Source organism: Oncorhynchus masou, chromosome 28, assembly GCF_036934945.1.
Source record: "Oncorhynchus masou masou isolate Uvic2021 chromosome 28, UVic_Omas_1.1, whole genome shotgun sequence".
NCBI lineage: Eukaryota > Metazoa > Chordata > Actinopteri > Salmoniformes > Salmonidae > Oncorhynchus > Oncorhynchus masou.
In genome coordinates this window covers 27,657,802-27,685,226 of record NC_088239.1, presented here as the reverse complement: position 1 = coordinate 27,685,226, position 27,425 = coordinate 27,657,802, and the positions used below count along the sequence as shown (strand labels likewise).

Genomic DNA, 27,425 nt, shown 5'->3' with positions numbered 1-27,425 from the left:
TAGTATGGTAACATGAATAGGTATATTTCAAGCTGGAAGCCAACATAGGCCGACATAGATTTCAGAAAATGAAACATTCCATTTCAAGGATAAATAATAATACAACTTATTGAAATGAACAAACAATCTTTTTATTATTGTGAGCGAACCAGGTCCTTTGAGGTTGCTCTAAAGCGGAAAGGTGGAATAAACGAATCAGGTTTCCTTAAAATTGAACAAATTTCTCTACGGAGATCATTTTTTCCTCTTAAAACAAAATCTTAAAATCTTAAAATCTGTGATTGCCGGTCCCAATAGGTAGTTTGTCCCCTTCTTCTCCCTTCCAAAAAGTACATCATCTCCTCTCTGCTGGCTCCCACCTCACCTCACCTCACCTCTCCTCTCCTCTCCTCTCCTCTCCTCTCCTCTCCTCTCTGCTGGTTCCCTCTTCTCTGCTGGTTCCCTCTTCTCTCTTCTCTGCTGGTTCCCTCTTCTCTCTTCTCTGCTGGTTCCCTCTTCTCTCTTCTCTGCTGGTTCCCTCTTCTCTCCTCTCTGCTGGTTCCCTCTTCTCTCCTCTCTGCTGGTTCCCTCTTCTCTCTTGTAGGGGAAATAGAATAGCTCATTAATACCGTCAGCTGCGCTTAATTGCCTTTGATCACCCTGACTCACATGTCGGGCTGGGCAACTGTCAGTGGGAGCAGCCTGCCCTCTGGTGGTCCTTCCACATTATTGAGAAAAGATATTAACAGCAGTAGTTTAGTTTAGACTTCATCAAATAGAGAATAGATCAATATGAATGTGATTAAAACCTCACTAAAATAAAGATTCAATCACTTCAAAAATAATTGTACATACCAGACTAAAAGAGAATTTACCATCATTCTAATATGGGGAACTCTGTAGTTTAATCTAGAGGCGAAATAAATCTTGTGGTTTACACAGACAGAGAGAGCCTGATTTCTGTGCTGTGTTTGGGTCCAGTGTGAGCTGACAAGAATCTGGGAGAAGAACAGAGACCAATGAGAGGAGTTAGAACAGTAAGTTAAGGCACATACTATACTCTATCTACCCTGTCTTTGATTACAGCAGAGCAGACATCAATGAGAGCAGTATCTACTATTGAAATATCACAAGGTTTGTGAGCAGTGTCAGAAAAAGGAGGCTGCTAGTTACTTGAGGAAGAAACTCCCATTGTGGGAAGTGTTCTCTGTCTTGGGCTCTGGAGACAGTAAAACATTCACTGAATTCACTACAAACACACAGACATTCACAAAATATTATCAACATATGCAGATGTATTGTGACATGGACCTCTGATTGGGATGTTCTTACACTATGTATTGTGTTAGTATTATTTAAACTCACCTGTGGTGGAGATCTTGATCCATTCTCCTTTAAGGAAGTCTTCTAGTTTCTCTCTGACATCAGAAACAGCCTTAATCACATCTCCAAAGAACTGAAGAGGATGTTTAACAATGCTGGCTAAGTCTGAAGAGACACTGGGACTGGAGAAAGACAGATAACTCTAGAGAGAAGAAAGAGTGTGTGAGAGAGAGAGAATAATAAAAAATACAAAAATTTTCTCTAATATTTTTATTGATAACATATGTCAGAATCATGAATACAAATATACAGAATTAAATATAATAGACCAAATGTATAGTTTCACAACAAGTTTATTTCTGTATCACCTGTATCAATGAAGTTTAGTTACCTGGAGGAAATGGATGTGATCCTCTGTGTGTGAGAGCTGCTCCAGCTCAGCGTTTCTCCTCCTCAGCTCAGCTATCTCCTGCTCCAGCTGCTCCAGGAGTCCATCAGCTTGACTCACTTGAGCCTTCTCCTGGTCTCTGATCAGCTCCTTCACTCAGAGCACCTTCTCTCAATGGAGTGGATCAGCTCAGTAAAGATCCTATCACTGTCCTCCACTGCTGCCTGTGCAGAGTGCTGTTCAGGCACAAAGAGAGAAGAGAAGGCTCCATGTTAAGTCGAATACTTTATCCCCAGGCCATTTTATTACAGAGGAATAAGGTTCTACCTAGAAGCCTTTTCATCTGAATAAGCTTTCTCACTGATGGTATCAGTCTAGCCACCCCAACGAAACCCAGAAACAATACAAGTAGAATAAACAACAATCAAAATCATAGGTACAACCGACTGTAAGTGAACTAATGCAAAGAACAGAGATTCCCAATTACCCACAACCCAACCCTCCAGCAAAATGTACAACCTAAAAGTTAAAGGGTTCTAGGTAGAAACCTTCATAGAGGCCCACATAAATACTATTCACTGATTGTACAAAACATTAAGAACACCTTAATATTGTGTTGCACTTGACCACCCTGCCCCTTGCCCTCTGAACAGCCTTGAAACATGGACACTACAAGCTGTCGAAAGACTTCCACAGGAATGTGAACCATGTTGTCTCCAATGCTTCCCACAGTTGGCTGCATATCCTTTGGGTGGTAGACCATTCTTGATACACACAGGAAACTGTTGAGCATGAAACACCCAGCAGCGTTGCAGTTCGTGACAAAAAACAGTGCACCTACAACCATACCCCATTCAAAGGCACTTCAATCTTTTGTCTTTCCCATTCACCTTCTGAATGAAACACACACACTCACACGCACACGCACACACACACACACACACACACACACACACACACACACACACACACACACACACACACACACACACACACACACACACACACACACACACACACACACACACACACACACACACACACACACACACACACACACACACACACACACACACACACACACACACACACACAATCCATGTCTCAATTGTCTCAAGGTTTAAAAATCCTTCTTTAACCTGTCTCCTCCCCTTCATCTACACTGACTGAAGTGGATTTCACAAGTGACATCAATGAGGGATCATAGCTTTCACCTGGATTCACCTGGTCAGTCTATATCATGGAAAGAGCAGGCGTCCTTAATGTTTTGTACACTCAGTGTATATTACCTCAGTTACCTCAAGTACCTCGTACCCCTGTACATTGACTGGGTACCGGTATTCCTTGTCATAGCCTCATTATTGTTATTGAATTGTGTTACTATATAGTTTTTTTTTAATAGTACAGTTTTCTTACTTTTTAACTCTGCATTGTTGGGAAAGTGTTCGTAGGTAAGAATTTCACTATGAAGTCTGCACCTGTTGTATTTGGCGAATGTGACAAATACAATTTTATTATTACTTACTACAGTGTTTTTTGGGGTAGATAATACTGAAGTATTCACAATAGTATTTCAGTATATTACAACATTTTATAGTAAGTACTACACATGATCAACAGATACTTGTGTTTAGTATAGTATTCTACAGTATACTACAGTTTCTATATAATGAAATGGTAAGTACTGTAATATTCTATCGTAAACTGTAGTATTTTTCATTCGGTGGTACTGGGTAGATCCCTTTCCAGAGGTTTCTACCTAGAATCATAAAGGGCCTAGAATCAGAAACGGTCCTACTTAAACAGGTTGAATAACCCTTAATGGTTCCTTTTTATAAGAGTGTATTTCATCTCTGACTGGGAGCCCAGAGAGCCTGTTCCCCACAGTGAGTCTCCGTAGGATTGGAGAGTGTCCTCTCTCTCTGACTGGCTGACTGGAGGAGGCAAGTGAAATGGTGCATCTCCAGTCCTCTGGGCCAAGTTTTTCAAAAGTTATCTGATCGGATTTCGGAAATCGGATAGGATTAAATGTTAGAATTGGGTTTTTCAACATTTACAATTTATATTCTGATCTTCTGGATAGGAATTCTAATTCGGTAATCTAATCTGACCTTTCATCAGGATTAAAAGTAGTTTTAGCATTTTTCTAATCTCAAAAATAGTGATGAGGATGGTTTTAATGCTGATAATCAGGATGATCTTAATCCCACTGGAAACAGTGGATTCAGGGTGGATTTAGAAAGGTAAAAGTCACAACAACGAATACATGTCAATGTAACTAAGGGGAGGAGTTTTCAAAAAAATGGAAAACGAAGGTTCATTATGTTAAATTGACCGCAGTATAGTTTCTTTGTCAATTGTTATATGTCTCTCTTTAATCTAGGTACCTTTATGCATTTAGTTTACTCATCTCTGTGTCCCTATGACAGCGTAGAAGTAGTACCATAACCAGTCCAGGAAACTGGCCCAAGAAACAGGTAGAGAGATCTGATCGGAAATTGCAAAAAAAAGAATAATTATCCAGATTGAATTTTTTGAAAAACTGGTCCCTGGTCAATTATACTTACCTTGAGAGACTCCACAGCCTGTTGGAGCTCCTTCAGCTCCTTCTCTCTCTCCTGGATTCTCTGCTGGAGCTTCTGCTGACTCATCCCCAGCTGACTCTATGGAGAAACACTGTTCATTGAGCTATCAAGGTTTATTTGTCCAGTAGTGCAATAGTATAGTATTATGATATAGGGCCATAGAGAGTAGAATTTAAAATTGTAATAAAGTCCCACTGCAAAATTATTTATCTATGTTGTTAAGTTGAATTATTATGTTTCTTTACAGTACTCATATCATATAGTTTAAACAGAACTTTGGACTCTTAAGAAAATGATGGTGTGTGACAACAGCTAATGGTGATACATTTAGACAATGTTTTACATGTAACTAATTATATGTCTTTATCTCATATTCAAACAGCTCTCCTGCTGTATATTTAATCATTTCTTTATCAGAGTCACCAACAAGTTATTCTGGTCTAACCTGTTTCTCGGTCCTCTCCGCTGCAGCTGACACTGTATCATGGCCTTTATGATCATCCACCATACACAGATAACAGATACAATTCTGATCGGTACGACAGTAAATCTTCAGCAGTTCGTCATGACGGGAGCAGATGTTCTCCTGTAGCTGTGTGGAAGCTTTGACCAGCTTGTGATTCTTTAGTCCAGGGACACTATAGTGAGGCTGGAGGTGAGTCTTGCAGGAAGACACCAGACACACCAGACAGGACATGAGGGCTTTCTGCTTCCTGGTCCCAGTGCAGAAATCACATGCCACATCTCCAGGTCCAGCATAGCACAGATCAGGGGGATCAGCCTGAATTGCTGTCTTCTTCAGTTTCTCCACCACTTCAGCCAACATGTTATTTTTTCTCAGAGCAGGCCTTGGAGTGAAGGTCTGTCTGCACTGAGGACAGCTGTAGATCCCCGTCAGATCATCCTGATCCCAGCAGCCCTCAATACAGCTCCAACAGTAACTGTGTCCACAGGGAATAGTGACTGGCTCCTTCAGTAGATCCAGACAGACAGAACAACAGAACTGGTCCTGGTCCAGCAGAATTCCCTGTTGAGCCATTTGGACGGTTGTTGTTCACTTTCACACGGACAAACGGCACCGAGATTCAGATAAGTTTTGTTTCCCCAGAAGAAAGTTCGTGGGAGGTGGGGTGGGGTTAGTTAGCGGGAGGGAGATAGAGGAATGTCGTCCGATGCAATAACGAATATCCTGTTGCCTCGGCTGGTTTACAGGTCTACGCTGCTTTGTGACATATACTTCTGCAGCCTGGGTTGGAATCCAGACCACTGCTACTTCAACACACTTTCCTCCAGAGCCATATATTTAGAGAGGTAACAATTATTCTCAGGGGTTGCTCCAGGTAACATGCATTGTGATCCTGGACTAAACATGAGTGCTTTCTGGTCGAAGCCTGAAGTCCTGTTTACTACATATTATCCAGATATAAATGTATACTGGATATTGAAACATAATGTAAAGGGAATGATTGATATACCTCTGTGTCCAGAATTCATTGTATACTATTGTGGGTATGAATATTATGGGTAGCCAATGTACAATGAACCATTAAAAGGTACATTGTGTTCCTAGTCCAAAGTGTTATTTTTCTGATGTCTACATTAGAGTTCACTAGATAAACTAAAGTGTACTAATGCAGGATGAGAAATAATGAAAACCATCACTATTTCAATGTCCGTTTTCTGGAGTCGTCATTCAAAATGAGAGGCAAATAGAGCTGTCTATGAATGTAGCATGTTTCTATACCTTTTCAAAAATACTGTGACTGTAAGAAGGGACAGATTATATTATATTTTGAGCTATTTAACATTTTAATTCAATGTCCACGTGCAAATATTCTTTGATATGATGAATCGTTGTGCATTGGCCATAGCCTGACAAATCACATTCTCTCTTAAAAATGGTACAGCTATGGAAACAGAACAGGACAAATGCCAAGTCTTATAAAAGACTCGGACCATGTTGTTTGGTTGTTTGTATAAAGAGCAGTAGACTTTCATCCTCGGTTAACTTTAAAATAAAGGATTTCAAAGAATGAATCCAAAGTGAAGTTTTCGAGCTAAACTTATATTTTACTTAATGATCATGAATGAAATAAAATGGAGTAAACATTCACCTAGTGTCAGGGTAGACACGGCCCCCTGACACACACACACACACACACACACACACACACACACACACACACACACACACACACACACACACACACACACACACACACACACACACACACACACACACACACACACACACACACACACACACACACACACACACTGCTGCTAAATATAAGGTTCTTTAATTGCATTGTCACTCAAGTAGTTTAGAACATAAAACGTAAGGACAAAAATACAGAAATCTAGTTTATTCTGGTGGTTTACTGAGAGGCAGAGGTACTGTCAATCAAAAAAACGTGGAATCATTTGATTTGATTTGATTTTGCCATATCACCATCTGCTGGGTAATTGATTGAGTAGATATTGTTTAGCACCAGATTGATATACAGTAGATAGGCCTTAGATATATTTGAGGACATTCAACAGATTCAAATTCAAGGATCAATAGGTAAATAATAACACAACTCATTGAACAAGATACAATACAGCGGTTGTTATTCAGAAGGTACATCAAAGTGATAATACATCAATGTGAATGTATAAGATTGAAACGTGCACTACAATTAAGATGATATCACTCAGAACAATTATTGTACATACCAGACTAAAAGAGCATTAACCATCACTCTAATATGGGGAACTCTACAGTTTACACAGCTCAGCAGAATTGTTTACGTACCAAACACATAACCCAGGATAGAGGGGTTTAGTGAATGTGGTTTGGACTCTGTGGAGGAGGGTCATTGTGTCAGAGATGCTGTAGAAGGACATAGTATCTGCCTTGTGATCCAGGTACACTCCTACTCTGGAGGACTGAGGGCCTGATACTTTAGTCTCAACATTATTGTGTCTGAAACGATAACCATCACTAGAGCACTCTAAACCCCAAGACTTGTCATTGTATCCAAATCTAGAATCATTGCCCGTTCCTATTCTACTCATGTCTTTAAATGAGACTGCTATAAAAACAGTCCCATGATGAAACTCCACCTCCCAGTAACAGCGCCCAGACAGACCTTCTCTACAAAGGACCTGCCACCAACCAGTGAATCTGTCTGGATGGTCAGGATTCGGATCGTTAACAGCCGTTAACTGTCACCTTTCTGTTTCCCTCAGACAGAGAGAGCCGGATTTCTGTGCTGTGTTTGGGTCCAGTGTGAGCTGACAAGAATCTGGGAGAAGAACAGAGCAGAGACCAATGAAGGGAGTTAGAACAGTAAGTTAAGGCACACACGGTACTGTATCTACCCTGTCTTTGATTACAGCAGAGCAGAGATCAATGAGAGCAGTATCTACTATTGAAATATCACAAGGTTTGTGAGCAGTGTCAGAAAAAAGAGACCGCTAGTTACTTGGTGAAGAAACTCCCACTGTGTGGGAAGTGTTCTCTAGTCTTGGGCTCTGGAGGCAGTAAAACATCCACTGAATTCACTACAAACACACAGACATTCACAGAGAGAGAGAGAATATTATCAGCATACCATATTGCAGATGTATAAAGTGATGACTATAGGACCTCTGATTGGTCTAAACAAGATGTTCTTACACTATGTATTGTGTTAGTATTATTTTCAACTCACCTGTGGTGGAGATCTTGGTCCATTCTCCTTTAAGGAAGTCTTCTAGTTTCTCTCTGACATCAGAAACAGCCTTAATCACATCTCCAAAGTACTGAAGAGGATGAATAACGATGCTGGGTAAGTCTGAAGAAACACTGGGACTGGAGAGAGACTGATAACTCTGTAGAGAGACAGAAAGAGTGTGAGAGAGAGAGAGCAGATGACTGCCACAATGTATTTTGTGATCATATGTTATTTTATTGATGTCAGAAAACATGAATACTGATATAACGAATAGAGTATAACTGAGAAAATGTACAGTTTCACAAGAAGTTAATTTCTGTATCACCTGTATCAAGGCAGTTTAGTTACCTGGAGGAAATGGATGTGATCCTCTGTGTGTGAGAGCTGCTCCAGCTCAGCGTTTCTCCTCCTCAGCTCAGCTATCTCCTGCTCCAGTTGCTCCAGGAGTCCATCAGCTTGACTCACTTGAGCCTTCTCCTGGTCTCTGATCAACTCCTTCAACTCAGAGTGCCTTCTCTCAATGGAGTGGATCAGCTCAGTAAAGATCCTATCACTGTCCTCCACTGCTGCCTGTGCAGAGTGCTGTTCAGACACAAAGAGAGAAGAGAAGGTAAAAGTGGGTAATCCCTGTTCTTTGCATGCAATGCAAATAGTCTGGGTAGGCATTTGAATAGCTTTTCAGGAGTCTTATAGCTTGGGGATAGAAGCTGTTAAGAAGCCTTTTGGACTTAGACTTGGTGCTCCGGTACAACTTGCCGTGTAGTAGCAGAGAGACCAGTCTATGACGGGTGGCTTCAGACTTTGACAATTTCTTATGCCTTCCTCGGACACCGCCTGTTATAGAGGTCCTGGATGGCAGGAAGCTTGGCCCCAGTGATGTGCTGGGCCGTACGCACTACCCTCTGTAGTGCCTTGCGGTCAGAGGCCGAGCAGTTGCCATACCAGGCGGTGACGCAACCAGTCAGGATGCTCTCGATGGTGCAGCTGTAGAACTTTTTGAAGATCTGAGGACCCATGCCAAATGTTATCAGTCTCCTGAGTTGGAATAGGCGTTGTTGTGCCTTCTTCACAACTTTTTTGGCGTGTTTGGACCATGATAGCTTTCTGGTGATGTGGTCACGAAAGATCTTGAAGCTCTCAACCTGCTCTACTACAGCCCTGTTGATGAGAATGGGGGCATGCTCAGTACTCCTTTTTCTGTAGGCCACAATCATCTCCTTTGTCTTGATCATGTTGAGGGAGAGGTTGTTATCTTGGCACCGCATTACCTCCTGATAGGCTGTCTCATCATCGTCGGTGATCAGGCCTACCACTGTTGTGTCGTCGGCAAACTTAATGATGGTGTTGGAGTCGTGCTTGACCATGCAGTCATGGGTAAACTGTGAGTACTGGAGGGGACTGAGCATACACCCCTGAGGGTCCCCTGTGTTGAGGATCAGCGTGCATATGTGTTGTTACCTACCCTTACCACCAGGGGGCGATATGTCAGGAAGTCCGGGATCCAGTTGCAGAAGGAGGTGTTTTGTCCCGGGTCCTTAGTTTAGTAATGAGATTTGAGGGTACTGTGGTGTTGAACACTAAGCTGTAGTCAATGAATAGCATTCTCACGGAGGTGTTCCTTTTGTCCAGGTGGGAAAGGGCAGTGTGGAGTGCAATAGAGATTCCATCATCTGTGGATCTGTTGGGGCGATATGCAAATTGGAGTGGGTCTAGGGTTTCTGGGATAATGGTGTTGATGTGAGCCATGACCAGCCTTTCAAAGAACTTCACGGCTACAGACGTGAGGATTGTAGGTCAGTATTCATTTAGGCAGGTTACCTTAGTATTCTTGGGCACAGGCACTATGGTGGTCTGCTTAAAACATGTTGGTATTACAGACTCGGACAGGGAGAGGTTGAAAATGTCAGTGAAGACACTTGCCAGTTGGTTAGCGCATGCTCGCAGTACACGTCCTCGTAATCCATCTGGCCCTGCGGCCTTGTGAATGTTGACCTGTTTAAAGGTCTTACTCACATAGGCTGCAGAGAGCGTGATCACACAGTCTTCCAGAACAGCTGGTGCTCTCATGCATGTTTCAGTGTTATTTGCCTCAAAGCGAGCATAGAAGTAGTTTAGCTCATCTGGTTGGCTCATGTCACTGGGCAGCTCTCGGCAGTGCTTCCCTTTGTAGTCTGTAATGGTTTGCAAGACCTGCCACATCTGGTGAGCGTTAGATCCGATGTAGTACGATTCGATCTTAGTCCTGTATTAATTAACGCTTTGCCTGTTTGATGGTTTGTCGGAGGGCATAGCGGGATATCTTATAAGCTTGCGGGTTAGAGTCTCGCTGCTTGAAAGCGGCAGCTCTATCCTTTAGCTCAGTGCCGATGTTGCCTGTAATCCATAGCTTCTGGCTGGGGTATGCACGTACGGTCACTGTGGGACAACGTCATCGATTCACTTATTGATGAAGTCAATGACTGATGTCGTGTACTCCTCAATACCATCAGAGCAATCCTGGAAAATATTCCAGTCTTTGTTAGCAAAACAGACCTGTAGCTTAGCTACTTTTATTGATCTTGTCGCTGGTGCTTCCTGCTTTAATTTTTGCCTGTAGGCAGGAATCAGAAGGATAGAATTATGGTCAGATGGAGGGCGAGCTTTGTATTCGTCTTTGTGTCTGGAGTACAGGTGGTCGCGTTTTTTTCACCCTCTGGTTGTACTTTTAACATGCTGAAAGAAATTTGGTCAAACGGATTTAAGTTTCCCTGCTTTAAAATCCCCGGCTGCTAGGGCACCACCTCTGGGTGAGCATCTTCTACAGCTCATTCAATGCAGTCTAAGTGCCAGCCTCTGACTGTGGTGGTATGTAAACAGCTATGAAAAATTCAGATGAAAATTCTCTAGGTAGGTAGTGTGGTCTACAGTTTATCATGAGATAATCTACCTCAGGTGAGCAACAGCTCAAGACTTCCTTACATATCAAGCACCAGGTGTTATTTACAAAAATACATTTGTCTTACCAGATGCCGCTGTTCTATACTGCCGATGCAGCGTATAACCAGCCAGATGTATGTTGATAATGTCGTCGTTCAGCCACGTCTCCGTGAAGCATAAGATATTACACTTTTGAATGTCCCGTTGGTAGTTTAATCTTCTGCATAGGTCATCTATTTTATTGTCCAAAGATTGCAGGCTTGCTAGCAGAATGGAAGGAAGTGAGGGTTTATTCGATCGCCTACGAATTCTCAGAATGCAGTCCGTTCTCCGGCCCTTTTTTCTCCACCTCCTCTTCATGCAAATCCTGGGAGATCAAGGCATGTTCCCAAGAAAGCAATATATCGAAAGCAGTATATCGTTCGCGTCGGCCTCGTCAGACTCGTTGAAGGAAACAAAGTCGCAATAATCGCAGTAATCGCAGTCCTGATGTCCAGAAGTTCTTTCAGGTCATAAGAGACGGTAGCGTCAACATTATGTACAAAATAAGTACAAAAATAGGTTACAAACAACGCAAAAAAACAACAACAAAAAACATAATCGGTTAGGGGCACGTAAAACATCTGCCTTCTCCTCCGGCGCCCTCTTATATATCTGAATGTGGTAATCCAATCTGACCTTTACCAGAATTAAAAGCAGTTTTTGCATTTTTCTAATCTCAAAATTAGTGATTATGATAGTTTTGATCCCGAAAATGTTGATTATCTTAATCCCACAGGAAACGATGGATTCAGGATGGATTTTAAAAAGGTGAAAGGCACTACAACGAATACATTTCAACGTAACTAACTAAAAACTAAATTGACCGCATAATAGGTATGTGGTCAGTTGGTAAATGTCTCTCTTTAATCTAGGTACTTTTATTCATGTAGTTAACTCATCTCTGTTTCCCTATGACAGTGGAGAAGTAGTAACATAACCAGTCCAGGAAACTGGCCCAAAAAACAGGTAGAGATCTGATCGTGGAATCAAAAAATAAATAATAGCAATACAGAATCCAGATTATAATCCAGATTTTTTTTTAACTGGTGCCTGGTCAATAATACTTACCTTGAGAGACTCCACAGCCTGTTGGAGCTCCTTCAGCTCCTTCTCTCTCTCCTGGATTCTCTGCTGGAGCTTCTGCTGACTCATCCCCAGCTGACTCTATGGAGAAACACTGTTCATTGAGCTATCAAGGTTTATTTGTCCAGTAGTGCAATAATATAGCATTATGATTTAGTAGGAATTATATTGTAATAGAAGTCCCTTTGCAAAATGATATATCTATGATTTTAGTTGAATTATTATGTTTGTTTGCAGTACTCATATCATATAGCTTAATCTGAACTTTGGACTCTTAAGAAAATAATGGTGTAAGACTACAGACATTATGATACATTTAGAGATTATTTTTCATGAAACTTATTATATATGTTTATATATATATATATATATATATATATATATATATATATATATATATATATATGTTTATATTCAAACAGCTTTCCTACTGTATATTAAATTATTTTTTTTAACAGAGTTACCAACAAGTTATTCTGGTCCAACCTGTTTCTCGGTCCTCTCCGCTGCAGCTGACACTGTATCATGGCCTTTATGATCATCCACCATACACAGATAACAGATACAATTCTGATCGGTACGACAGTAAATCTTCAGCAGTTCGTCATGACGGGAGCAGATGTTCTCCTGTAGCTGTGTGGAAGCTTTGACCAGCTTATGCTTCTTTAGTCCAGGGACACTATAGTGAGGCTGGAGGTGATTCTTGCAGGAAGACACCAGACACACCAGACAGAACATGAGGGCTTTCTGCTTTCTGGTCCCAGTGCAGAAATCACATGCCACATCTCCAGGTCCAGCATAGCACAGATCAGGGGGAGCAGCCTGAAGTCCTGTCTTCTTCAGTTTCTCCACCACTTCAGCCAACATGTTGTTTTTTCTCAGAGCAGGCCTTGGAGTGAAGGTCTGTCTGCACTGAGGACAGCTGTAGATCCCCTTCAGATCATCCTGATCCCAGCAGCCCTCAATACAGCTCCTACAGTAACTGTGTCCACAGGGAACAGCTACAGGCTCCTTCAGTAGATCCAGACAGACAGAACAACAGAACTGGTCCTGGTCAAGCAGAACTGCCTGCTGAGCCATTTGGACTGTTGTTCACTTTCACACAGCCAAAACACAGCGACGAAGTTTTGTTTTCTCAGAATAGAGTTTGTGGGAAGGGGAGGGACTTCCTGATTCTGCCAATGCAACAATGAATATCCTGTGTCCTAGGGTTGTTTAGGGGTCTAAGCTGCTTTGTGACATATACTTCTGCAGCCTGGGTTGGAATCCAGCGCACTACTATTTCAGCACTTTCCTCCAGAGCCATATATTTAGAGGTAACAATTCCTTTCCAACAGGGGAAGATCCAGTAACATGCATTGTGATCCAGGACTAAACCCCTACAGCAACCTATTCACATACTTTAACAAGCTTACTACATATTAGCCAGACATAAATGTATACTGAATATTGATACGTAATGTAAAGTGAATAATTCATTGTATACTATTGTGGGTATGAATATTATGGGTAGCCAATGTACAATGAACCATTAAAAGGTACATTGTGTTCCTAGTCCAAATGTGTTATTTTTCTGATGTCTACATTAGAGTTCACGAGATAAACTAAAGGGTACTAATGCAGGATGAGAAACAATGAAAACCATCACTATTTCAATGTCCGTTTTCTGGAGTCGTTATTCAAAATGAGAGGCAAATAGAGCTGTCTATGAATGTAACATGTTCCCATACCTTCAAAAAGATACCACAGAATGTAAAAAGTGCAAGAGCGTTTTAAAAGGCTAATTCTACGTCCACATGCAAATAGCCCTTGATCTGATGAATGTCGTAGTAACAGGGAGAAGCTAATTGAGAGAGGACTTTGTTCAGTGGCCACAGCCTGACCAATCACATTCTGTTTCAAATAGTACATCGAAGGAACCAGAACAGGACAAATGTAAAGTATTGCTAAGTTTATGTTGTTTGTATAAATTGCAGTAGTTTGTCCTCCTCCTCAGTTAAACACTCCACACACACACCAAAAACCCTAAACCCTGACCCTAATTGTAACCCTAACCCTAAACCTAAGCCCTAAGCCTAAAAAAGCCTTTATCCTTTTGGGGACCGGACTTCTGGTCCCCACAAGGATAGTAAAACCCAAACACACACACTCTCTGCTGCTAAAAATAATTTTCTTTAGTTAGTCATGTCGTTTATAGCATAAACACTCAAAAATGAAAATATAGAAATATTGGTTATTGTTGGTGGTTTTCTGAGTGGCAAGAGGTAGTAAATCAAGACGTTTAATATTGTTTGTTTGTTACAGTATATCTCCATCTGCTGGACGGTTGATTGAGTAGTAAATCTGCACATCAGAGTATATACAGTACATAGGCCTGGATAGATTTGCGAAAACTAAACAGATTCACATTCAAGGATCAATAGGTAAATAATAATACAATTGATTGAAATTAACAAAAATCTTTCTTTAAAAAAGACAATACAGCAGTCGTTTTTTAGTTTAGACTTCATCAAAGTGAGAATACATCAATATGGATGTGATTTAAACCTAGACTAAATTAAAGATTCAATCAATCAAAATAAATTGTACATACCAAACTATAAGAGCATTAACCATCATTCTAATATGGGGAACTCTACAGTTTACACAGCACAGCAGAATCATTTTTGTACCCAACCCATATCCCAGGATAGAGGGGTTTAGTGAACGTGCTTTCGACTGTGTGGAGGAGGGTCATTGTGTCAGAGATGCTGTAGAAGGACAGAGTACCTGCCTTGTGATCCAGGTACACTCCTACTCTGGAGGACTGAGGGCCTGATACTTTAGTCTCAACATTATTGTGTCTGAAACGATAACCATTACCAGAGAACTCTAAACCCCAAGACTTGTCATTGTATCCGAATCTGGACTCATTAACCATCCGTATTCTACTTATGTCTTTATATGAGACTGCTGTAACAGTCCCATGATGACCCTCCACCTCCCAGTAACAGCGTCCAGACAGACCCTCTCTACAAAGGACCTGCCACCAATCAGTGAATCTGTCTGGATGGTCAGGATTTGGATCGTTAACAGCATTAACAACTGTCACCTTTCTGTTTCCCTCAGACAGAGAGAGGGATTTCTGTGCTGTGTTTGGGTCCAGTGTGAGCTGACAGGAATCTGGGAGAAGAACAGAGACCAATGAGAGGAGTTAGAACAGTAAGTTAAGGCACATACTATACTCTATCTACCCTGTCTTTGATTACAGCAGAGCAGACATCATCGAGAGCATTATCTACTATTGAAATATCACAAGGTTTGTGAGGAGTGTCAGAAAAAGGAGGCTGTTCGTTACTTGAGGAAGAAACTCACATTGTAAGAAGTGTTCTCTGTTGGGCTCTGGAGACAGTACATCATTCACTGAATTCACTACAAAGATACAAAATATTATCAACATATCGTGTTGTACATGGTGTGAAGTGGGTGTTCTTATGTATTGTGTTAGTATTCATTTAAACCCACCTATGGTGGAGATCTTGATCCATTCTCCTGTAAGGAAGTCTTCTAGTTTCTCTCTGACATCAGAAACAGCCTTAATCACATCTCCAAGGAACTGAGGACGTTTATCAATGCTGGCTGAGTCTGAAGAGACACTGGGACTGGAGAAAGACAGATAACTCTAGAGAGAAAGAGAGAGCGAGAGAGAGAGAATAATAAAAAATACAAAAATTGTTCTCTAATATTTTTATTGATAACATATGTCAGCAATCATGACTACAAATATACAGAATTAAATATAATAGACCAAATGTATAGTTTCACAACAAGTTTATTTCTGTATCACCTGTATCAATGAAGTTTAGGTACCTGGAGGAAATGGATGTGATCCTCTGTGTGTGAGAGCTGCTCCAGCTCAGCGTTTCTCCTCCTCAGCTCAGCTATCTCCTGCTCCAGCTGCTCCAGGAGTCCATCAGCTTGACTCACTTGAGCCTTCTCCTGGTCTCTGATCAGCTCCTTCACCTCAGAGCACCTTCTCTCAATGGAGTGGATCAGCTCAGTAAAGATCCTATCACTGTCCTCCACTGCTGCCTGTGCAGAGTGCTGTTCAGGCACAAAGAGAGAAGAGAAGGCTCCATGTTAAGTCGAATACTTTATCCCCAGGCCATTTTATTACAGAGGAATAAGGTTCTACCTAGAAGCCTTTTCATCTGAATAAGCTTTCTCACTGATGGTATCAGTCTAGCCACCCCAACGAAACCCAGAAACAATACAAGTAGAATAAACAACAATCAAAATCATAGGTACAACCGACTGTAAGTGAACTAATGCAAAGAACAGAGATTCCCAATTACCCACAACCCAACCCTCCAGCAAAATGTACAACCTAAAAGTTAAAGGGTTCTAGGTAGAAACCTTCATAGAGGCCCACATAAATACTATTCACTGATTGTACAAAACATTAAGAACACCTTAATATTGTGTTGCACTTGACCACCCTGCCCCTTGCCCTCTGAACAGCCTTGAAACATGGACACTACAAGCTGTCGAAAGACTTCCACAGGAATGTGAACCATGTTGTCTCCAATCCCACAGTTGGCTGCATATCCTTTGGGTGGTAGACCATTCTTGATACCACAGGAAACTGTTGAGCATCCAGCAGTTTGTGACAAAAAACAGTGCACCTACAACCATACCCCATTCAAAGGCACTTCAATCTTTTGTCTTTCCCATTCACCTTCTGAATGAAACACACGCACACACACACACTCACACTCACGCGCACGCTTCTGAACACACACACACACACACACACACACACACACACACACACACACACACACACACACACACACACACACACACACACACACACACACACACACACACACACACACACACACACACACACACACACACACACACACACACACACACACACACACACACACACACACACACAATCCATGTCTCAATTGTCTCAAGGTTTAAAAATCCTTCTTTAACCTGTCTCCTCCCCTTCATCTACACTGACTGAAGTGGATTTCACAAGTGACATCAATGAGGGATCATAGCTTTCACCTGGATTCACCTGGTCAGTCTATATCATGGAAAGAGCAGGCGTCCTTAATGTTTTGTACACTCAGTGTATATTACCTCAGTTACCTCAAGTACCTCGTACCCCTGTACATTGACTGGGTACCGGTATTCCTTGTCATAGCCTCATTATTGTTATTGAATTGTGTTACTATATAGTTTTTTTTTAATAGTACAGTTTTCTTACTTTTTAACTCTGCATTGTTGGGAAAGTGTTCGTAGGTAAGAATTTCACTATGAAGTCTGCACCTGTTGTATTTGGCGAATGTGACAAATACAATTTTATTATTACTTACTACAGTGTTTTTGGGGTAGATAATACTGAAGTATTCACAATAGTATTTCAGTATATTACAACATTTTATAGTAAGTACTACACATGATCAACAGATACTTGTGTTTAGTATAGTATTCTACAGTATACTACAGTTTCTATATAATGAAATGGTAAGTACTGTAATATTCTATCGTAAACTGTAGTATTTTTCATTCGGTGGTACTGGGTAGATCCCTTTCCAGAGGTTTCTACCTAGAATCATAAAGGGCCTAGAATCAGAAACGGTCCTACTTAAACAGGTTGAATAACCCTTAATGGTTCCTTTTTATAAGAGTGTATTTCATCTCTGACTGGGAGCCCAGAGAGCCTGTTCCCCACAGTGAGTCTCCGTAGGATTGGAGAGTGTCCTCTCTCTGACTGGCTGACTGGAGGAGGCAAGTGAAATGGTGCATCTCCAGTCCTCTGGGCCAAGTTTTTCAAAAGTTATCTGATCGGATTTCGGAAATCGGATAGGATTAAATGTTAGAATTGGGTTTTTCAACATTTACAATTTATATTCTGATCTTCTGGATAGGAATTCTAATTCGGTAATCTAATCTGACCTTTCATCAGGATTAAAAGTAGTTTTAGCATTTTTCTAATCTCAAAAATAGTGATGAGGATGGTTTTAATGCTGATAATCAGGATGATCTTAATCCCACTGGAAACAGTGGATTCAGGGTGGATTTAGAAAGGTAAAAGTCACAACAACGAATACATGTCAATGTAACTAAGGGGAGGAGGTTTAAAAAAAATGGAAAACGAAGGTTCATTATGTTAAATTGACCGCAGTATAGTTTCTTTGTCAATTGTTATATGTCTCTCTTTAATCTAGGTACCTTTATGCATTTAGTTTACTCATCTCTGTGTCCCTATGACAGCGTAGAAGTAGTACCATAACTAGTCCAGGAAACTGGCCCAAGAAACAGGTAGAGAGATCTGATCGGAAATTGCAAAAAAAAGAATAATTATCCAGATTGAATTTTTTGAAAAACTGGTCCCTGGTCAATTATACTTACCTTGAGAGACTCCACAGCCTGTTGGAGCTCCTTCAGCTCCTTCTCTCTCTCCTGGATTCTCTGCTGGAGCTTCTGCTGACTCATCCCCAGCTGACTCTATGGAGAAACACTGTTCATTGAGCTATCAAGGTTTATTTGTCCAGTAGTGCAATAGTATAGTATTATGATATAGGGCCATAGAGAGTAGAATTTAAATTGTAATAAAGTCCCACTGCAAAATTATTTATCTATGTTGTTAAGTTGAATTATTATGTTTCTTTACAGTACTCATATCATATAGTTTAAACAGAACTTTGGACTCTTAAGAAAATGATGGTGTGTGACAACAGCTAATGGTGATACATTTAGACAATGTTTTACATGTAACTAATTATATGTCTTTATCTCATATTCAAACAGCTCTCCTGCTGTATATTTAATCATTTCTTTATCAGAGTCACCAACAAGTTATTCTGGTCTAACCTGTTTCTCGGTCCTCTCCGCTGCAGCTGACACTGTATCATGGCCTTTATGATCATCCACCATACACAGATAACAGATACAATTCTGATCGGTACGACAGTAAATCTTCAGCAGTTCGTCATGACGGGAGCAGATGTTCTCCTGTAGCTGTGTGGAAGCTTTGACCAGCTTGTGATTCTTTAGTCCAGGGACACTATAGTGAGGCTGGAGGTGAGTCTTGCAGGAAGACACCAGACACACCAGACAGGACATGAGGGCTTTCTGCTTCCTGGTCCCAGTGCAGAAATCACATGCCACATCTCCAGGTCCAGCATAGCACAGATCAGGGGGATCAGCCTGAATTGCTGTCTTCTTCAGTTTCTCCACCACTTCAGCCAACATGTTATTTTTTCTCAGAGCAGGCCTTGGAGTGAAGGTCTGTCTGCACTGAGGACAGCTGTAGATCCCCGTCAGATCATCCTGATCCCAGCAGCCCTCAATACAGCTCCAACAGTAACTGTGTCCACAGGGAATAGTGACTGGCTCCTTCAGTAGATCCAGACAGACAGAACAACAGAACTGGTCCTGGTCCAGCAGAATTCCCTGTTGAGCCATTTGGACGGTTGTTGTTCACTTTCACACGGACAAACGGCACCGAGATTCAGATAAGTTTTGTTTCCCCAGAAGAAAGTTCGTGGGAGGGGGAGGGACTTCCTGGTTCTGCCAGAAGGTGGGGTTAGTTAGCGGGAGGGAGATAGAGGAATGTCGTCCGATGCAATAACGAATATCCTGTTGCCTCGGCTGGTTTACAGGTCTACGCTGCTTTGTGACATATACTTCTGCAGCCTGGGTTGGAATCCAGACCACTGCTACTTCAACACACTTTCCTCCAGAGCCATATATTTAGAGAGGTAACAATTATTCTCAGGGGTTGCTCCAGGTAACATGCATTGTGATCCTGGACTAAACATGAGTGCTTTCTGGTCGAAGCCTGAAGTCCTGTTTACTACATATTATCCAGATATAAATGTATACTGGATATTGAAACATAATGTAAAGGGAATGATTGATATACCTCTGTGTCCAGAATTCATTGTATACTATTGTGGGTATGAATATTATGGGTAGCCAATGTACAATGAACCATTAAAAGGTACATTGTGTTCCTAGTCCAAAGTGTTATTTTTCTGATGTCTACATTAGAGTTCACTAGATAAACTAAAGTGTACTAATGCAGGATGAGAAATAATGAAAACCATCACTATTTCAATGTCCGTTTTCTGGAGTCGTCATTCAAAATGAGAGGCAAATAGAGCTGTCTATGAATGTAGCATGTTTCTATACCTTTTCAAAAATACTGTGACTGTAAGAAGGGACAGATTATATTATATTTTGAGCTATTTAACATTTTAATTCAATGTCCACGTGCAAATATTCTTTGATATGATGAATCGTTGTGCATTGGCCATAGCCTGACAAATCACATTCTCTCTTAAAAATGGTACAGCTATGGAAACAGAACAGGACAAATGCCAAGTCTTATAAAAGACTCGGACCATGTTGTTTGGTTGTTTGTATAAAGAGCAGTAGACTTTCATCCTCGGTTAACTTTAAAATAAAGGATTTCAAAGAATGAATCCAAAGTGAAGTTTTCGAGCTCGCTTATATTTTACTTAATGATCATGAATGAAATAAAATGGAGTAAACATTCACCTAGTGTCAGGGTAGACACGGCCCCCCTGACACACACACACACACACACACACACACACACACACACACACACACACACACACACACACACACACACACACACACACACACACACACACACACACACACACACACACACACACACACACACACACACACACTGCTGCTAAATATAAGGTTCTTTAATTGCATTGTCACTCAAGTAGTTTAGAACATAAAACGTAAGGACAAAAATACAGAAATCTAGTTTATTCTGGTGGTTTACTGAGAGGCAGAGGTACTGTCAATCAAAAAAACGTGGAATCATTTGATTTGATTTGATTTTGCCATATCACCATCTGCTGGGTAATTGATTGAGTAGATATTGTTTAGCACCAGATTGATATACAGTAGATAGGCCTTAGATATATTTGAGGACATTCAACAGATTCAAATTCAAGGATCAATAGGTAAATAATAACACAACTCATTGAACAAGATACAATACAGCGGTTGTTATTCAGAAGGTACATCAAAGTGATAATACATCAATGTGAATGTATAAGATTGAAACGTGCACTACAATTAAGATGATATCACTCAGAACAATTATTGTACATACCAGACTAAAAGAGCATTAACCATCACTCTAATATGGGGAACTCTACAGTTTACACAGCTCAGCAGAATTGTTTACGTACCAAACACATAACCCAGGATAGAGGGGTTTAGTGAATGTGGTTTGGACTCTGTGGAGGAGGGTCATTGTGTCAGAGATGCTGTAGAAGGACATAGTATCTGCCTTGTGATCCAGGTACACTCCTACTCTGGAGGACTGAGGGCCTGATACTTTAGTCTCAACATTATTGTGTCTGAAACGATAACCATCACTAGAGCACTCTAAACCCCAAGACTTGTCATTGTATCCAAATCTAGAATCATTGCCCGTTCCTATTCTACTCATGTCTTTAAATGAGACTGCTATAAAAACAGTCCCATGATGAAACTCCACCTCCCAGTAACAGCGCCCAGACAGACCCTCTCTACAAAGGACCTGCCACCAACCAGTGAATCTGTCTGGATGGTCAGGATTCGGATCTTTAACAGCCTTAACAGCTGTCACCTTTCTGTTTCCCTCAGACAGAGAGGGATTTCTGTGCTGTGTTTGGGTCCAGTGTGAGCTGACAGGAATCTGGGAGAAGAACAGAGCAGAGACCAATGAGGGGAGTTAGAACAGTAAGTTAAGGCACATACAGTACTGTATCTACCCTGTCTTTGATTACAGCAGAGCAGAGATCAATGAGAGCAGTATCTACTATTGAAATATCACAAGGTTTGTGAGTAGTGTCAGAAAAAAGAGACCGCTAGTTACTTGGTGAAGAAACTCCCACTGTAAGAAGTGTTCTCTAGTCTTGGGCTCTGGAGGCAGTAAAACATCCACTGAATTCACTACAAACACACAGACATTCACAGAGAGAGAGAGAATATTATCAGCATACCATACCATACCAGATGTATAAAGTGATGACTATAGGACCTCTGATTGGTCTAAACAAGATGTTCTTACACTATGTATTGTGTTAGTATTATTTTCAACTCACCTGTGGTGGAGATCTTGGTCCATTCTCCTTTAAGGAAGTCTTCTAGTTTCTCTCTGACATCAGAAACAGCCTTAATCACATCTCCAAAGTACTGAAGAGGATGAATAACGATGCTGGGTAAGTCTGAAGAAACACTGGGACTGGAGAGAGACTGATAACTCTGTAGAGAGACAGAAAGAGTGTGAGAGAGAGAGAGCAGATGACTGCCACAATGTATTTTGTGATCATATGTTATTTTATTGATGTCAGAAAACATGAATACTGATATAACGAATAGAGTATAACTGAGAAAATGTACAGTTTCACAAGAAGTTAATTTCTGTATCACCTGTATCAAGGCAGTTTAGTTACCTGGAGGAAATGGATGTGATCCTCTGTGTGTGAGAGCTGCTCCAGCTCAGCGTTTCTCCTCCTCAGCTCAGCTATCTCCTGCTCCAGTTGCTCCAGGAGTCCATCAGCTTGACTCACTTGAGCCTTCTCCTGGTCTCTGATCAACTCCTTCAACTCAGAGTGCCTTCTCTCAATGGAGTGGATCAGCTCAGTAAAGATCCTATCACTGTCCTCCACTGCTGCCTGTGCAGAGTGCTGTTCAGACACAAAGAGAGAAGAGAAGGTAAAAGTGGGTAATCCCTGTTCTTTGCATGCAATGCAAATAGTCTGGGTAGGCATTTGAATAGCTTTTCAGGAGTCTTATAGCTTGGGGATAGAAGCTGTTAAGAAGCCTTTTGGACTTAGACTTGGTGCTCCGGTACAACTTGCCGTGTAGTAGCAGAGAGACCAGTCTATGACGGGTGGCTTCAGACTTTGACAATTTCTTATGCCTTCCTCGGACACCGCCTGTTATAGAGGTCCTGGATGGCAGGAAGCTTGGCCCCAGTGATGTGCTGGGCCGTACGCACTACCCTCTGTAGTGCCTTGCGGTCAGAGGCCGAGCAGTTGCCATACCAGGCGGTGACGCAACCAGTCAGGATGCTCTCGATGGTGCAGCTGTAGAACTTTTGAAGATCTGAGGACCCATGCCAAATGTTATCAGTCTCCTGAGTTGGAATAGGCGTTGTTGTGCCTTCTTCACAACTTTTTTGGCGTGTTTGGACCATGATAGCTTTCTGGTGATGTGGTCACGAAAGATCTTGAAGCTCTCAACCTGCTCTACTACAGCCCTGTTGATGAGAATGGGGGCATGCTCAGTACTCCTTTTTCTGTAGGCCACAATCATCTCCTTTGTCTTGATCATGTTGAGGGAGAGGTTGTTATCTTGGCACCGCATTACCTCCTGATAGGCTGTCTCATCATCGTCGGTGATCAGGCCTACCACTGTTGTGTCGTCGGCAAACTTAATGATGGTGTTGGAGTCGTGCTTGACCATGCAGTCATGGGTAAACTGTGAGTACTGGAGGGGACTGAGCATACACCCCTGAGGGTCCCCTGTGTTGAGGATCAGCGTGCATATGTGTTGTTACCTACCCTTACCACCAGGGGGCGATATGTCAGGAAGTCCGGGATCCAGTTGCAGAAGGAGGTGTTTTGTCCCGGGTCCTTAGTTTAGTAATGAGATTTGAGGGTACTGTGGTGTTGAACACTAAGCTGTAGTCAATGAATAGCATTCTCACGGAGGTGTTCCTTTTGTCCAGGTGGGAAAGGGCAGTGTGGAGTGCAATAGAGATTCCATCATCTGTGGATCTGTTGGGGCGATATGCAAATTGGAGTGGGTCTAGGGTTTCTGGGATAATGGTGTTGATGTGAGCCATGACCAGCCTTTCAAAGAACTTCACGGCTACAGACGTGAGGATTGTAGGTCAGTATTCATTTAGGCAGGTTACCTTAGTATTCTTGGGCACAGGCACTATGGTGGTCTGCTTAAAACATGTTGGTATTACAGACTCGGACAGGGAGAGGTTGAAAATGTCAGTGAAGACACTTGCCAGTTGGTTAGCGCATGCTCGCAGTACACGTCCTCGTAATCCATCTGGCCCTGCGGCCTTGTGAATGTTGACCTGTTTAAAGGTCTTACTCACATAGGCTGCAGAGAGCGTGATCACACAGTCTTCCAGAACAGCTGGTGCTCTCATGCATGTTTCAGTGTTATTTGCCTCAAAGCGAGCATAGAAGTAGTTTAGCTCATCTGGTTGGCTCATGTCACTGGGCAGCTCTCGGCAGTGCTTCCCTTTGTAGTCTGTAATGGTTTGCAAGACCTGCCACATCTGGTGAGCGTTAGATCCGATGTAGTACGATTCGATCTTAGTCCTGTATTAATTAACGCTTTGCCTGTTTGATGGTTTGTCGGAGGGCATAGCGGGATATCTTATAAGCTTGCGGGTTAGAGTCTCGCTGCTTGAAAGCGGCAGCTCTATCCTTTAGCTCAGTGCCGATGTTGCCTGTAATCCATAGCTTCTGGCTGGGGTATGCACGTACGGTCACTGTGGGACAACGTCATCGATTCACTTATTGATGAAGTCAATGACTGATGTCGTGTACTCCTCAATACCATCAGAGCAATCCTGGAAAATATTCCAGTCTTTGTTAGCAAAACAGACCTGTAGCTTAGCTACTTTTATTGATCTTGTCGCTGGTGCTTCCTGCTTTAATTTTTGCCTGTAGGCAGGAATCAGAAGGATAGAATTATGGTCAGATGGAGGGCGAGCTTTGTATTCGTCTTTGTGTCTGGAGTACAGGTGGTCGCGTTTTTTTCACCCTCTGGTTGTACTTTTAACATGCTGAAAGAAATTTGGTCAAACGGATTTAAGTTTCCCTGCTTTAAAATCCCCGGCTGCTAGGGCACCACCTCTGGGTGAGCATCTTCTACAGCTCATTCAATGCAGTCTAAGTGCCAGCCTCTGACTGTGGTGGTATGTAAACAGCTATGAAAAATTCAGATGAAAATTCTCTAGGTAGGTAGTGTGGTCTACAGTTTATCATGAGATAATCTACCTCAGGTGAGCAACAGCTCAAGACTTCCTTACATATCAAGCACCAGGTGTTATTTACAAAAATACATTTGTCTTACCAGATGCCGCTGTTCTATACTGCCGATGCAGCGTATAACCAGCCAGATGTATGTTGATAATGTCGTCGTTCAGCCACGTCTCCGTGAAGCATAAGATATTACACTTTTGAATGTCCCGTTGGTAGTTTAATCTTCTGCATAGGTCATCTATTTTATTGTCCAAAGATTGCAGGCTTGCTAGCAGAATGGAAGGAAGTGAGGGTTTATTCGATCGCCTACGAATTCTCAGAATGCAGTCCGTTCTCCGGCCCTTTTTTCTCCACCTCCTCTTCATGCAAATCCTGGGAGATCAAGGCATGTTCCCAAGAAAGCAATATATCGAAAGCAGTATATCGTTCGCGTCGGCCTCGTCAGACTCGTTGAAGGAAACAAAGTCGCAATAATCGCAGTAATCGCAGTCCTGATGTCCAGAAGTTCTTTCAGGTCATAAGAGACGGTAGCGTCAACATTATGTACAAAATAAGTACAAAAATAGGTTACAAACAACGCAAAAAAACAACAACAAAAAACATAATCGGTTAGGGGCACGTAAAACATCTGCCTTCTCCTCCGGCGCCCTCTTATATATCTGAATGTGGTAATCCAATCTGACCTTTACCAGAATTAAAAGCAGTTTTTGCATTTTTCTAATCTCAAAATTAGTGATTATGATAGTTTTGATCCCGAAAATGTTGATTATCTTAATCCCACAGGAAACGATGGATTCAGGATGGATTTTAAAAAGGTGAAAGGCACTACAACGAATACATTTCAACGTAACTAACTAAAAACTAAATTGACCGCATAATAGGTATGTGGTCAGTTGGTAAATGTCTCTCTTTAATCTAGGTACTTTTATTCATGTAGTTAACTCATCTCTGTTTCCCTATGACAGTGGAGAAGTAGTAACATAACCAGTCCAGGAAACTGGCCCAAAAAACAGGTAGAGATCTGATCGTGGAATCAAAAAATAAATAATAGCAATACAGAATCCAGATTATAATCCAGATTTTTTTTTTAACTGGTGCCTGGTCAATAATACTTACCTTGAGAGACTCCACAGCCTGTTGGAGCTCCTTCAGCTCCTTCTCTCTCTCCTGGATTCTCTGCTGGAGCTTCTGCTGACTCATCCCCAGCTGACTCTATGGAGAAACACTGTTCATTGAGCTATCAAGGTTTATTTGTCCAGTAGTGCAATAATATAGCATTATGATTTAGTAGGAATTATATTGTAATAGAAGTCCCTTTGCAAAATGATATATCTATGATTTTAGTTGAATTATTATGTTTGTTTGCAGTACTCATATCATATAGCTTAATCTGAACTTTGGACTCTTAAGAAAATAATGGTGTAAGACTACAGACATTATGATACATTTAGAGATTATTTTTCATGAAACTATATATATATATATATATATATATATATATATATATATATATATATATATTATATTCAAACAGCTTTCCTACTGTATATTAAATTATTTTTTTTTTAACAGAGTTACCAACAAGTTATTCTGGTCCAACCTGTTTCTCGGTCCTCTCCGCTGCAGCTGACACTGTATCATGGCCTTTATGATCATCCACCATACACAGATAACAGATACAATTCTGATCGGTACGACAGTAAATCTTCAGCAGTTCGTCATGACGGGAGCAGATGTTCTCCTGTAGCTGTGTGGAAGCTTTGACCAGCTTATGCTTCTTTAGTCCAGGGACACTATAGTGAGGCTGGAGGTGATTCTTGCAGGAAGACACCAGACACACCAGACAGAACATGAGGGCTTTCTGCTTTCTGGTCCCAGTGCAGAAATCACATGCCACATCTCCAGGTCCAGCATAGCACAGATCAGGGGGAGCAGCCTGAAGTCCTGTCTTCTTCAGTTTCTCCACCACTTCAGCCAACATGTTGTTTTTTCTCAGAGCAGGCCTTGGAGTGAAGGTCTGTCTGCACTGAGGACAGCTGTAGATCCCCTTCAGATCATCCTGATCCCAGCAGCCCTCAATACAGCTCCTACAGTAACTGTGTCCACAGGGAACAGCTACAGGCTCCTTCAGTAGATCCAGACAGACAGAACAACAGAACTGGTCCTGGTCAAGCAGAACTGCCTGCTGAGCCATTTGGACTGTTGTTCACTTTCACACAGCCAAAACACAGCGACGAAGTTTTGTTTTCTCAGAATAGAGTTTGTGGGAAGGGGAGGGACTTCCTGATTCTGCCAATGCAACAATGAATATCCTGTGTCCTAGGGTTGTTTAGGGGTCTAAGCTGCTTTG

At 41.6% G+C, this 27,425-nt stretch overlaps 3 protein-coding genes and 1 pseudogene across 3 annotated transcripts; all 4 read right to left on the bottom strand.

Annotated features, from left to right (window-relative positions):
* Window positions 1-115: 115 nt before the first annotated feature.
* LOC135517466 (E3 ubiquitin/ISG15 ligase TRIM25-like) lies at window positions 116-13,147 on the bottom strand. The gene is made up of 7 exons (XM_064941777.1): window positions 12,504-13,147; window positions 12,003-12,098; window positions 8,325-8,558; window positions 7,974-8,133; window positions 7,746-7,824; window positions 7,493-7,565; window positions 116-576 (listed from the first exon to the last, which is right to left on the bottom strand). Exons 1-7 carry the CDS (start codon window positions 13,095-13,097, stop codon window positions 361-363), a joined length of 1,452 nt encoding a protein of 483 aa, XP_064797849.1. The 5' UTR covers window positions 13,098-13,147; the 3' UTR covers window positions 116-360.
* Window positions 914-5,390, bottom strand: LOC135518463 (E3 ubiquitin/ISG15 ligase TRIM25-like; annotated as a pseudogene).
* A 925-nt stretch (window positions 13,148-14,072) lies between the features above and the next one.
* LOC135517465 (tripartite motif-containing protein 16-like) lies at window positions 14,073-19,572 on the bottom strand. The gene is made up of 6 exons (XM_064941776.1): window positions 18,891-19,572; window positions 18,429-18,524; window positions 15,867-16,100; window positions 15,522-15,678; window positions 15,372-15,428; window positions 14,073-15,179 (listed from the first exon to the last, which is right to left on the bottom strand). Exons 1-6 carry the CDS (start codon window positions 19,482-19,484, stop codon window positions 14,653-14,655), a joined length of 1,665 nt encoding a protein of 554 aa, XP_064797848.1. The 5' UTR covers window positions 19,485-19,572; the 3' UTR covers window positions 14,073-14,652.
* Window positions 19,573-21,061: 1,489 nt separating this feature from the next.
* LOC135517464 (tripartite motif-containing protein 16-like) lies at window positions 21,062-27,319 on the bottom strand. Its single transcript, XM_064941775.1, has 6 exons — window positions 26,676-27,319; window positions 26,192-26,287; window positions 22,514-22,747; window positions 22,163-22,322; window positions 21,934-22,010; window positions 21,062-21,753 (listed from the first exon to the last, which is right to left on the bottom strand). Exons 1-6 carry the CDS (start codon window positions 27,267-27,269, stop codon window positions 21,226-21,228), a joined length of 1,689 nt encoding a protein of 562 aa, XP_064797847.1. The 5' UTR covers window positions 27,270-27,319; the 3' UTR covers window positions 21,062-21,225.
* Window positions 27,320-27,425: the final 106 nt, after the last annotated feature.

Coding starts and splice junctions, on each gene's coding strand:
- LOC135517465 (XM_064941776.1), bottom strand. CDS start 19,484: ATGGCTCAACAGGGAATTCTGCTGGACCAGGACCAGTTCTGTTGTTCT. Junction 18,525..18,890: donor CGGAGAGGACCGAGAAACAG/GTTAGACCAGAA, acceptor GTTTCTCCATAG/AGTCAGCTGGGGATGAGTCA. Junction 15,180..15,371: donor CAGAGAACACTTCTTACAAT/GTGAGTTTCTTC, acceptor TTCTTCTCCCAG/ATTCCTGTCAGCTCACACTG.
- LOC135517464 (XM_064941775.1), bottom strand. CDS start 27,269: ATGGCTCAGCAGGCAGTTCTGCTTGACCAGGACCAGTTCTGTTGTTCT. Junction 26,288..26,675: donor CGGAGAGGACCGAGAAACAG/GTTGGACCAGAA, acceptor GTTTCTCCATAG/AGTCAGCTGGGGATGAGTCA. Junction 21,754..21,933: donor AGTGGGAGTTTCTTCACCAA/GTAACTAGCGGT, acceptor TTCTTCTCCCAG/ATTCCTGTCAGCTCACACTG.
- LOC135517466 (XM_064941777.1), bottom strand. CDS start 13,097: ATGGCTCAGCAGGCAGTTCTGCTTGACCAGGACCAGTTCTGTTGTTCT. Junction 12,099..12,503: donor CGGAGAGGACCGAGAAACAG/GTTGGACCAGAA, acceptor GTTTCTCCATAG/AGTCAGCTGGGGATGAGTCA. Junction 7,566..7,745: donor AGTGGGAGTTTCTTCACCAA/GTAACTAGCGGT, acceptor TTCTTCTCCCAG/ATTCTTGTCAGCTCACACTG.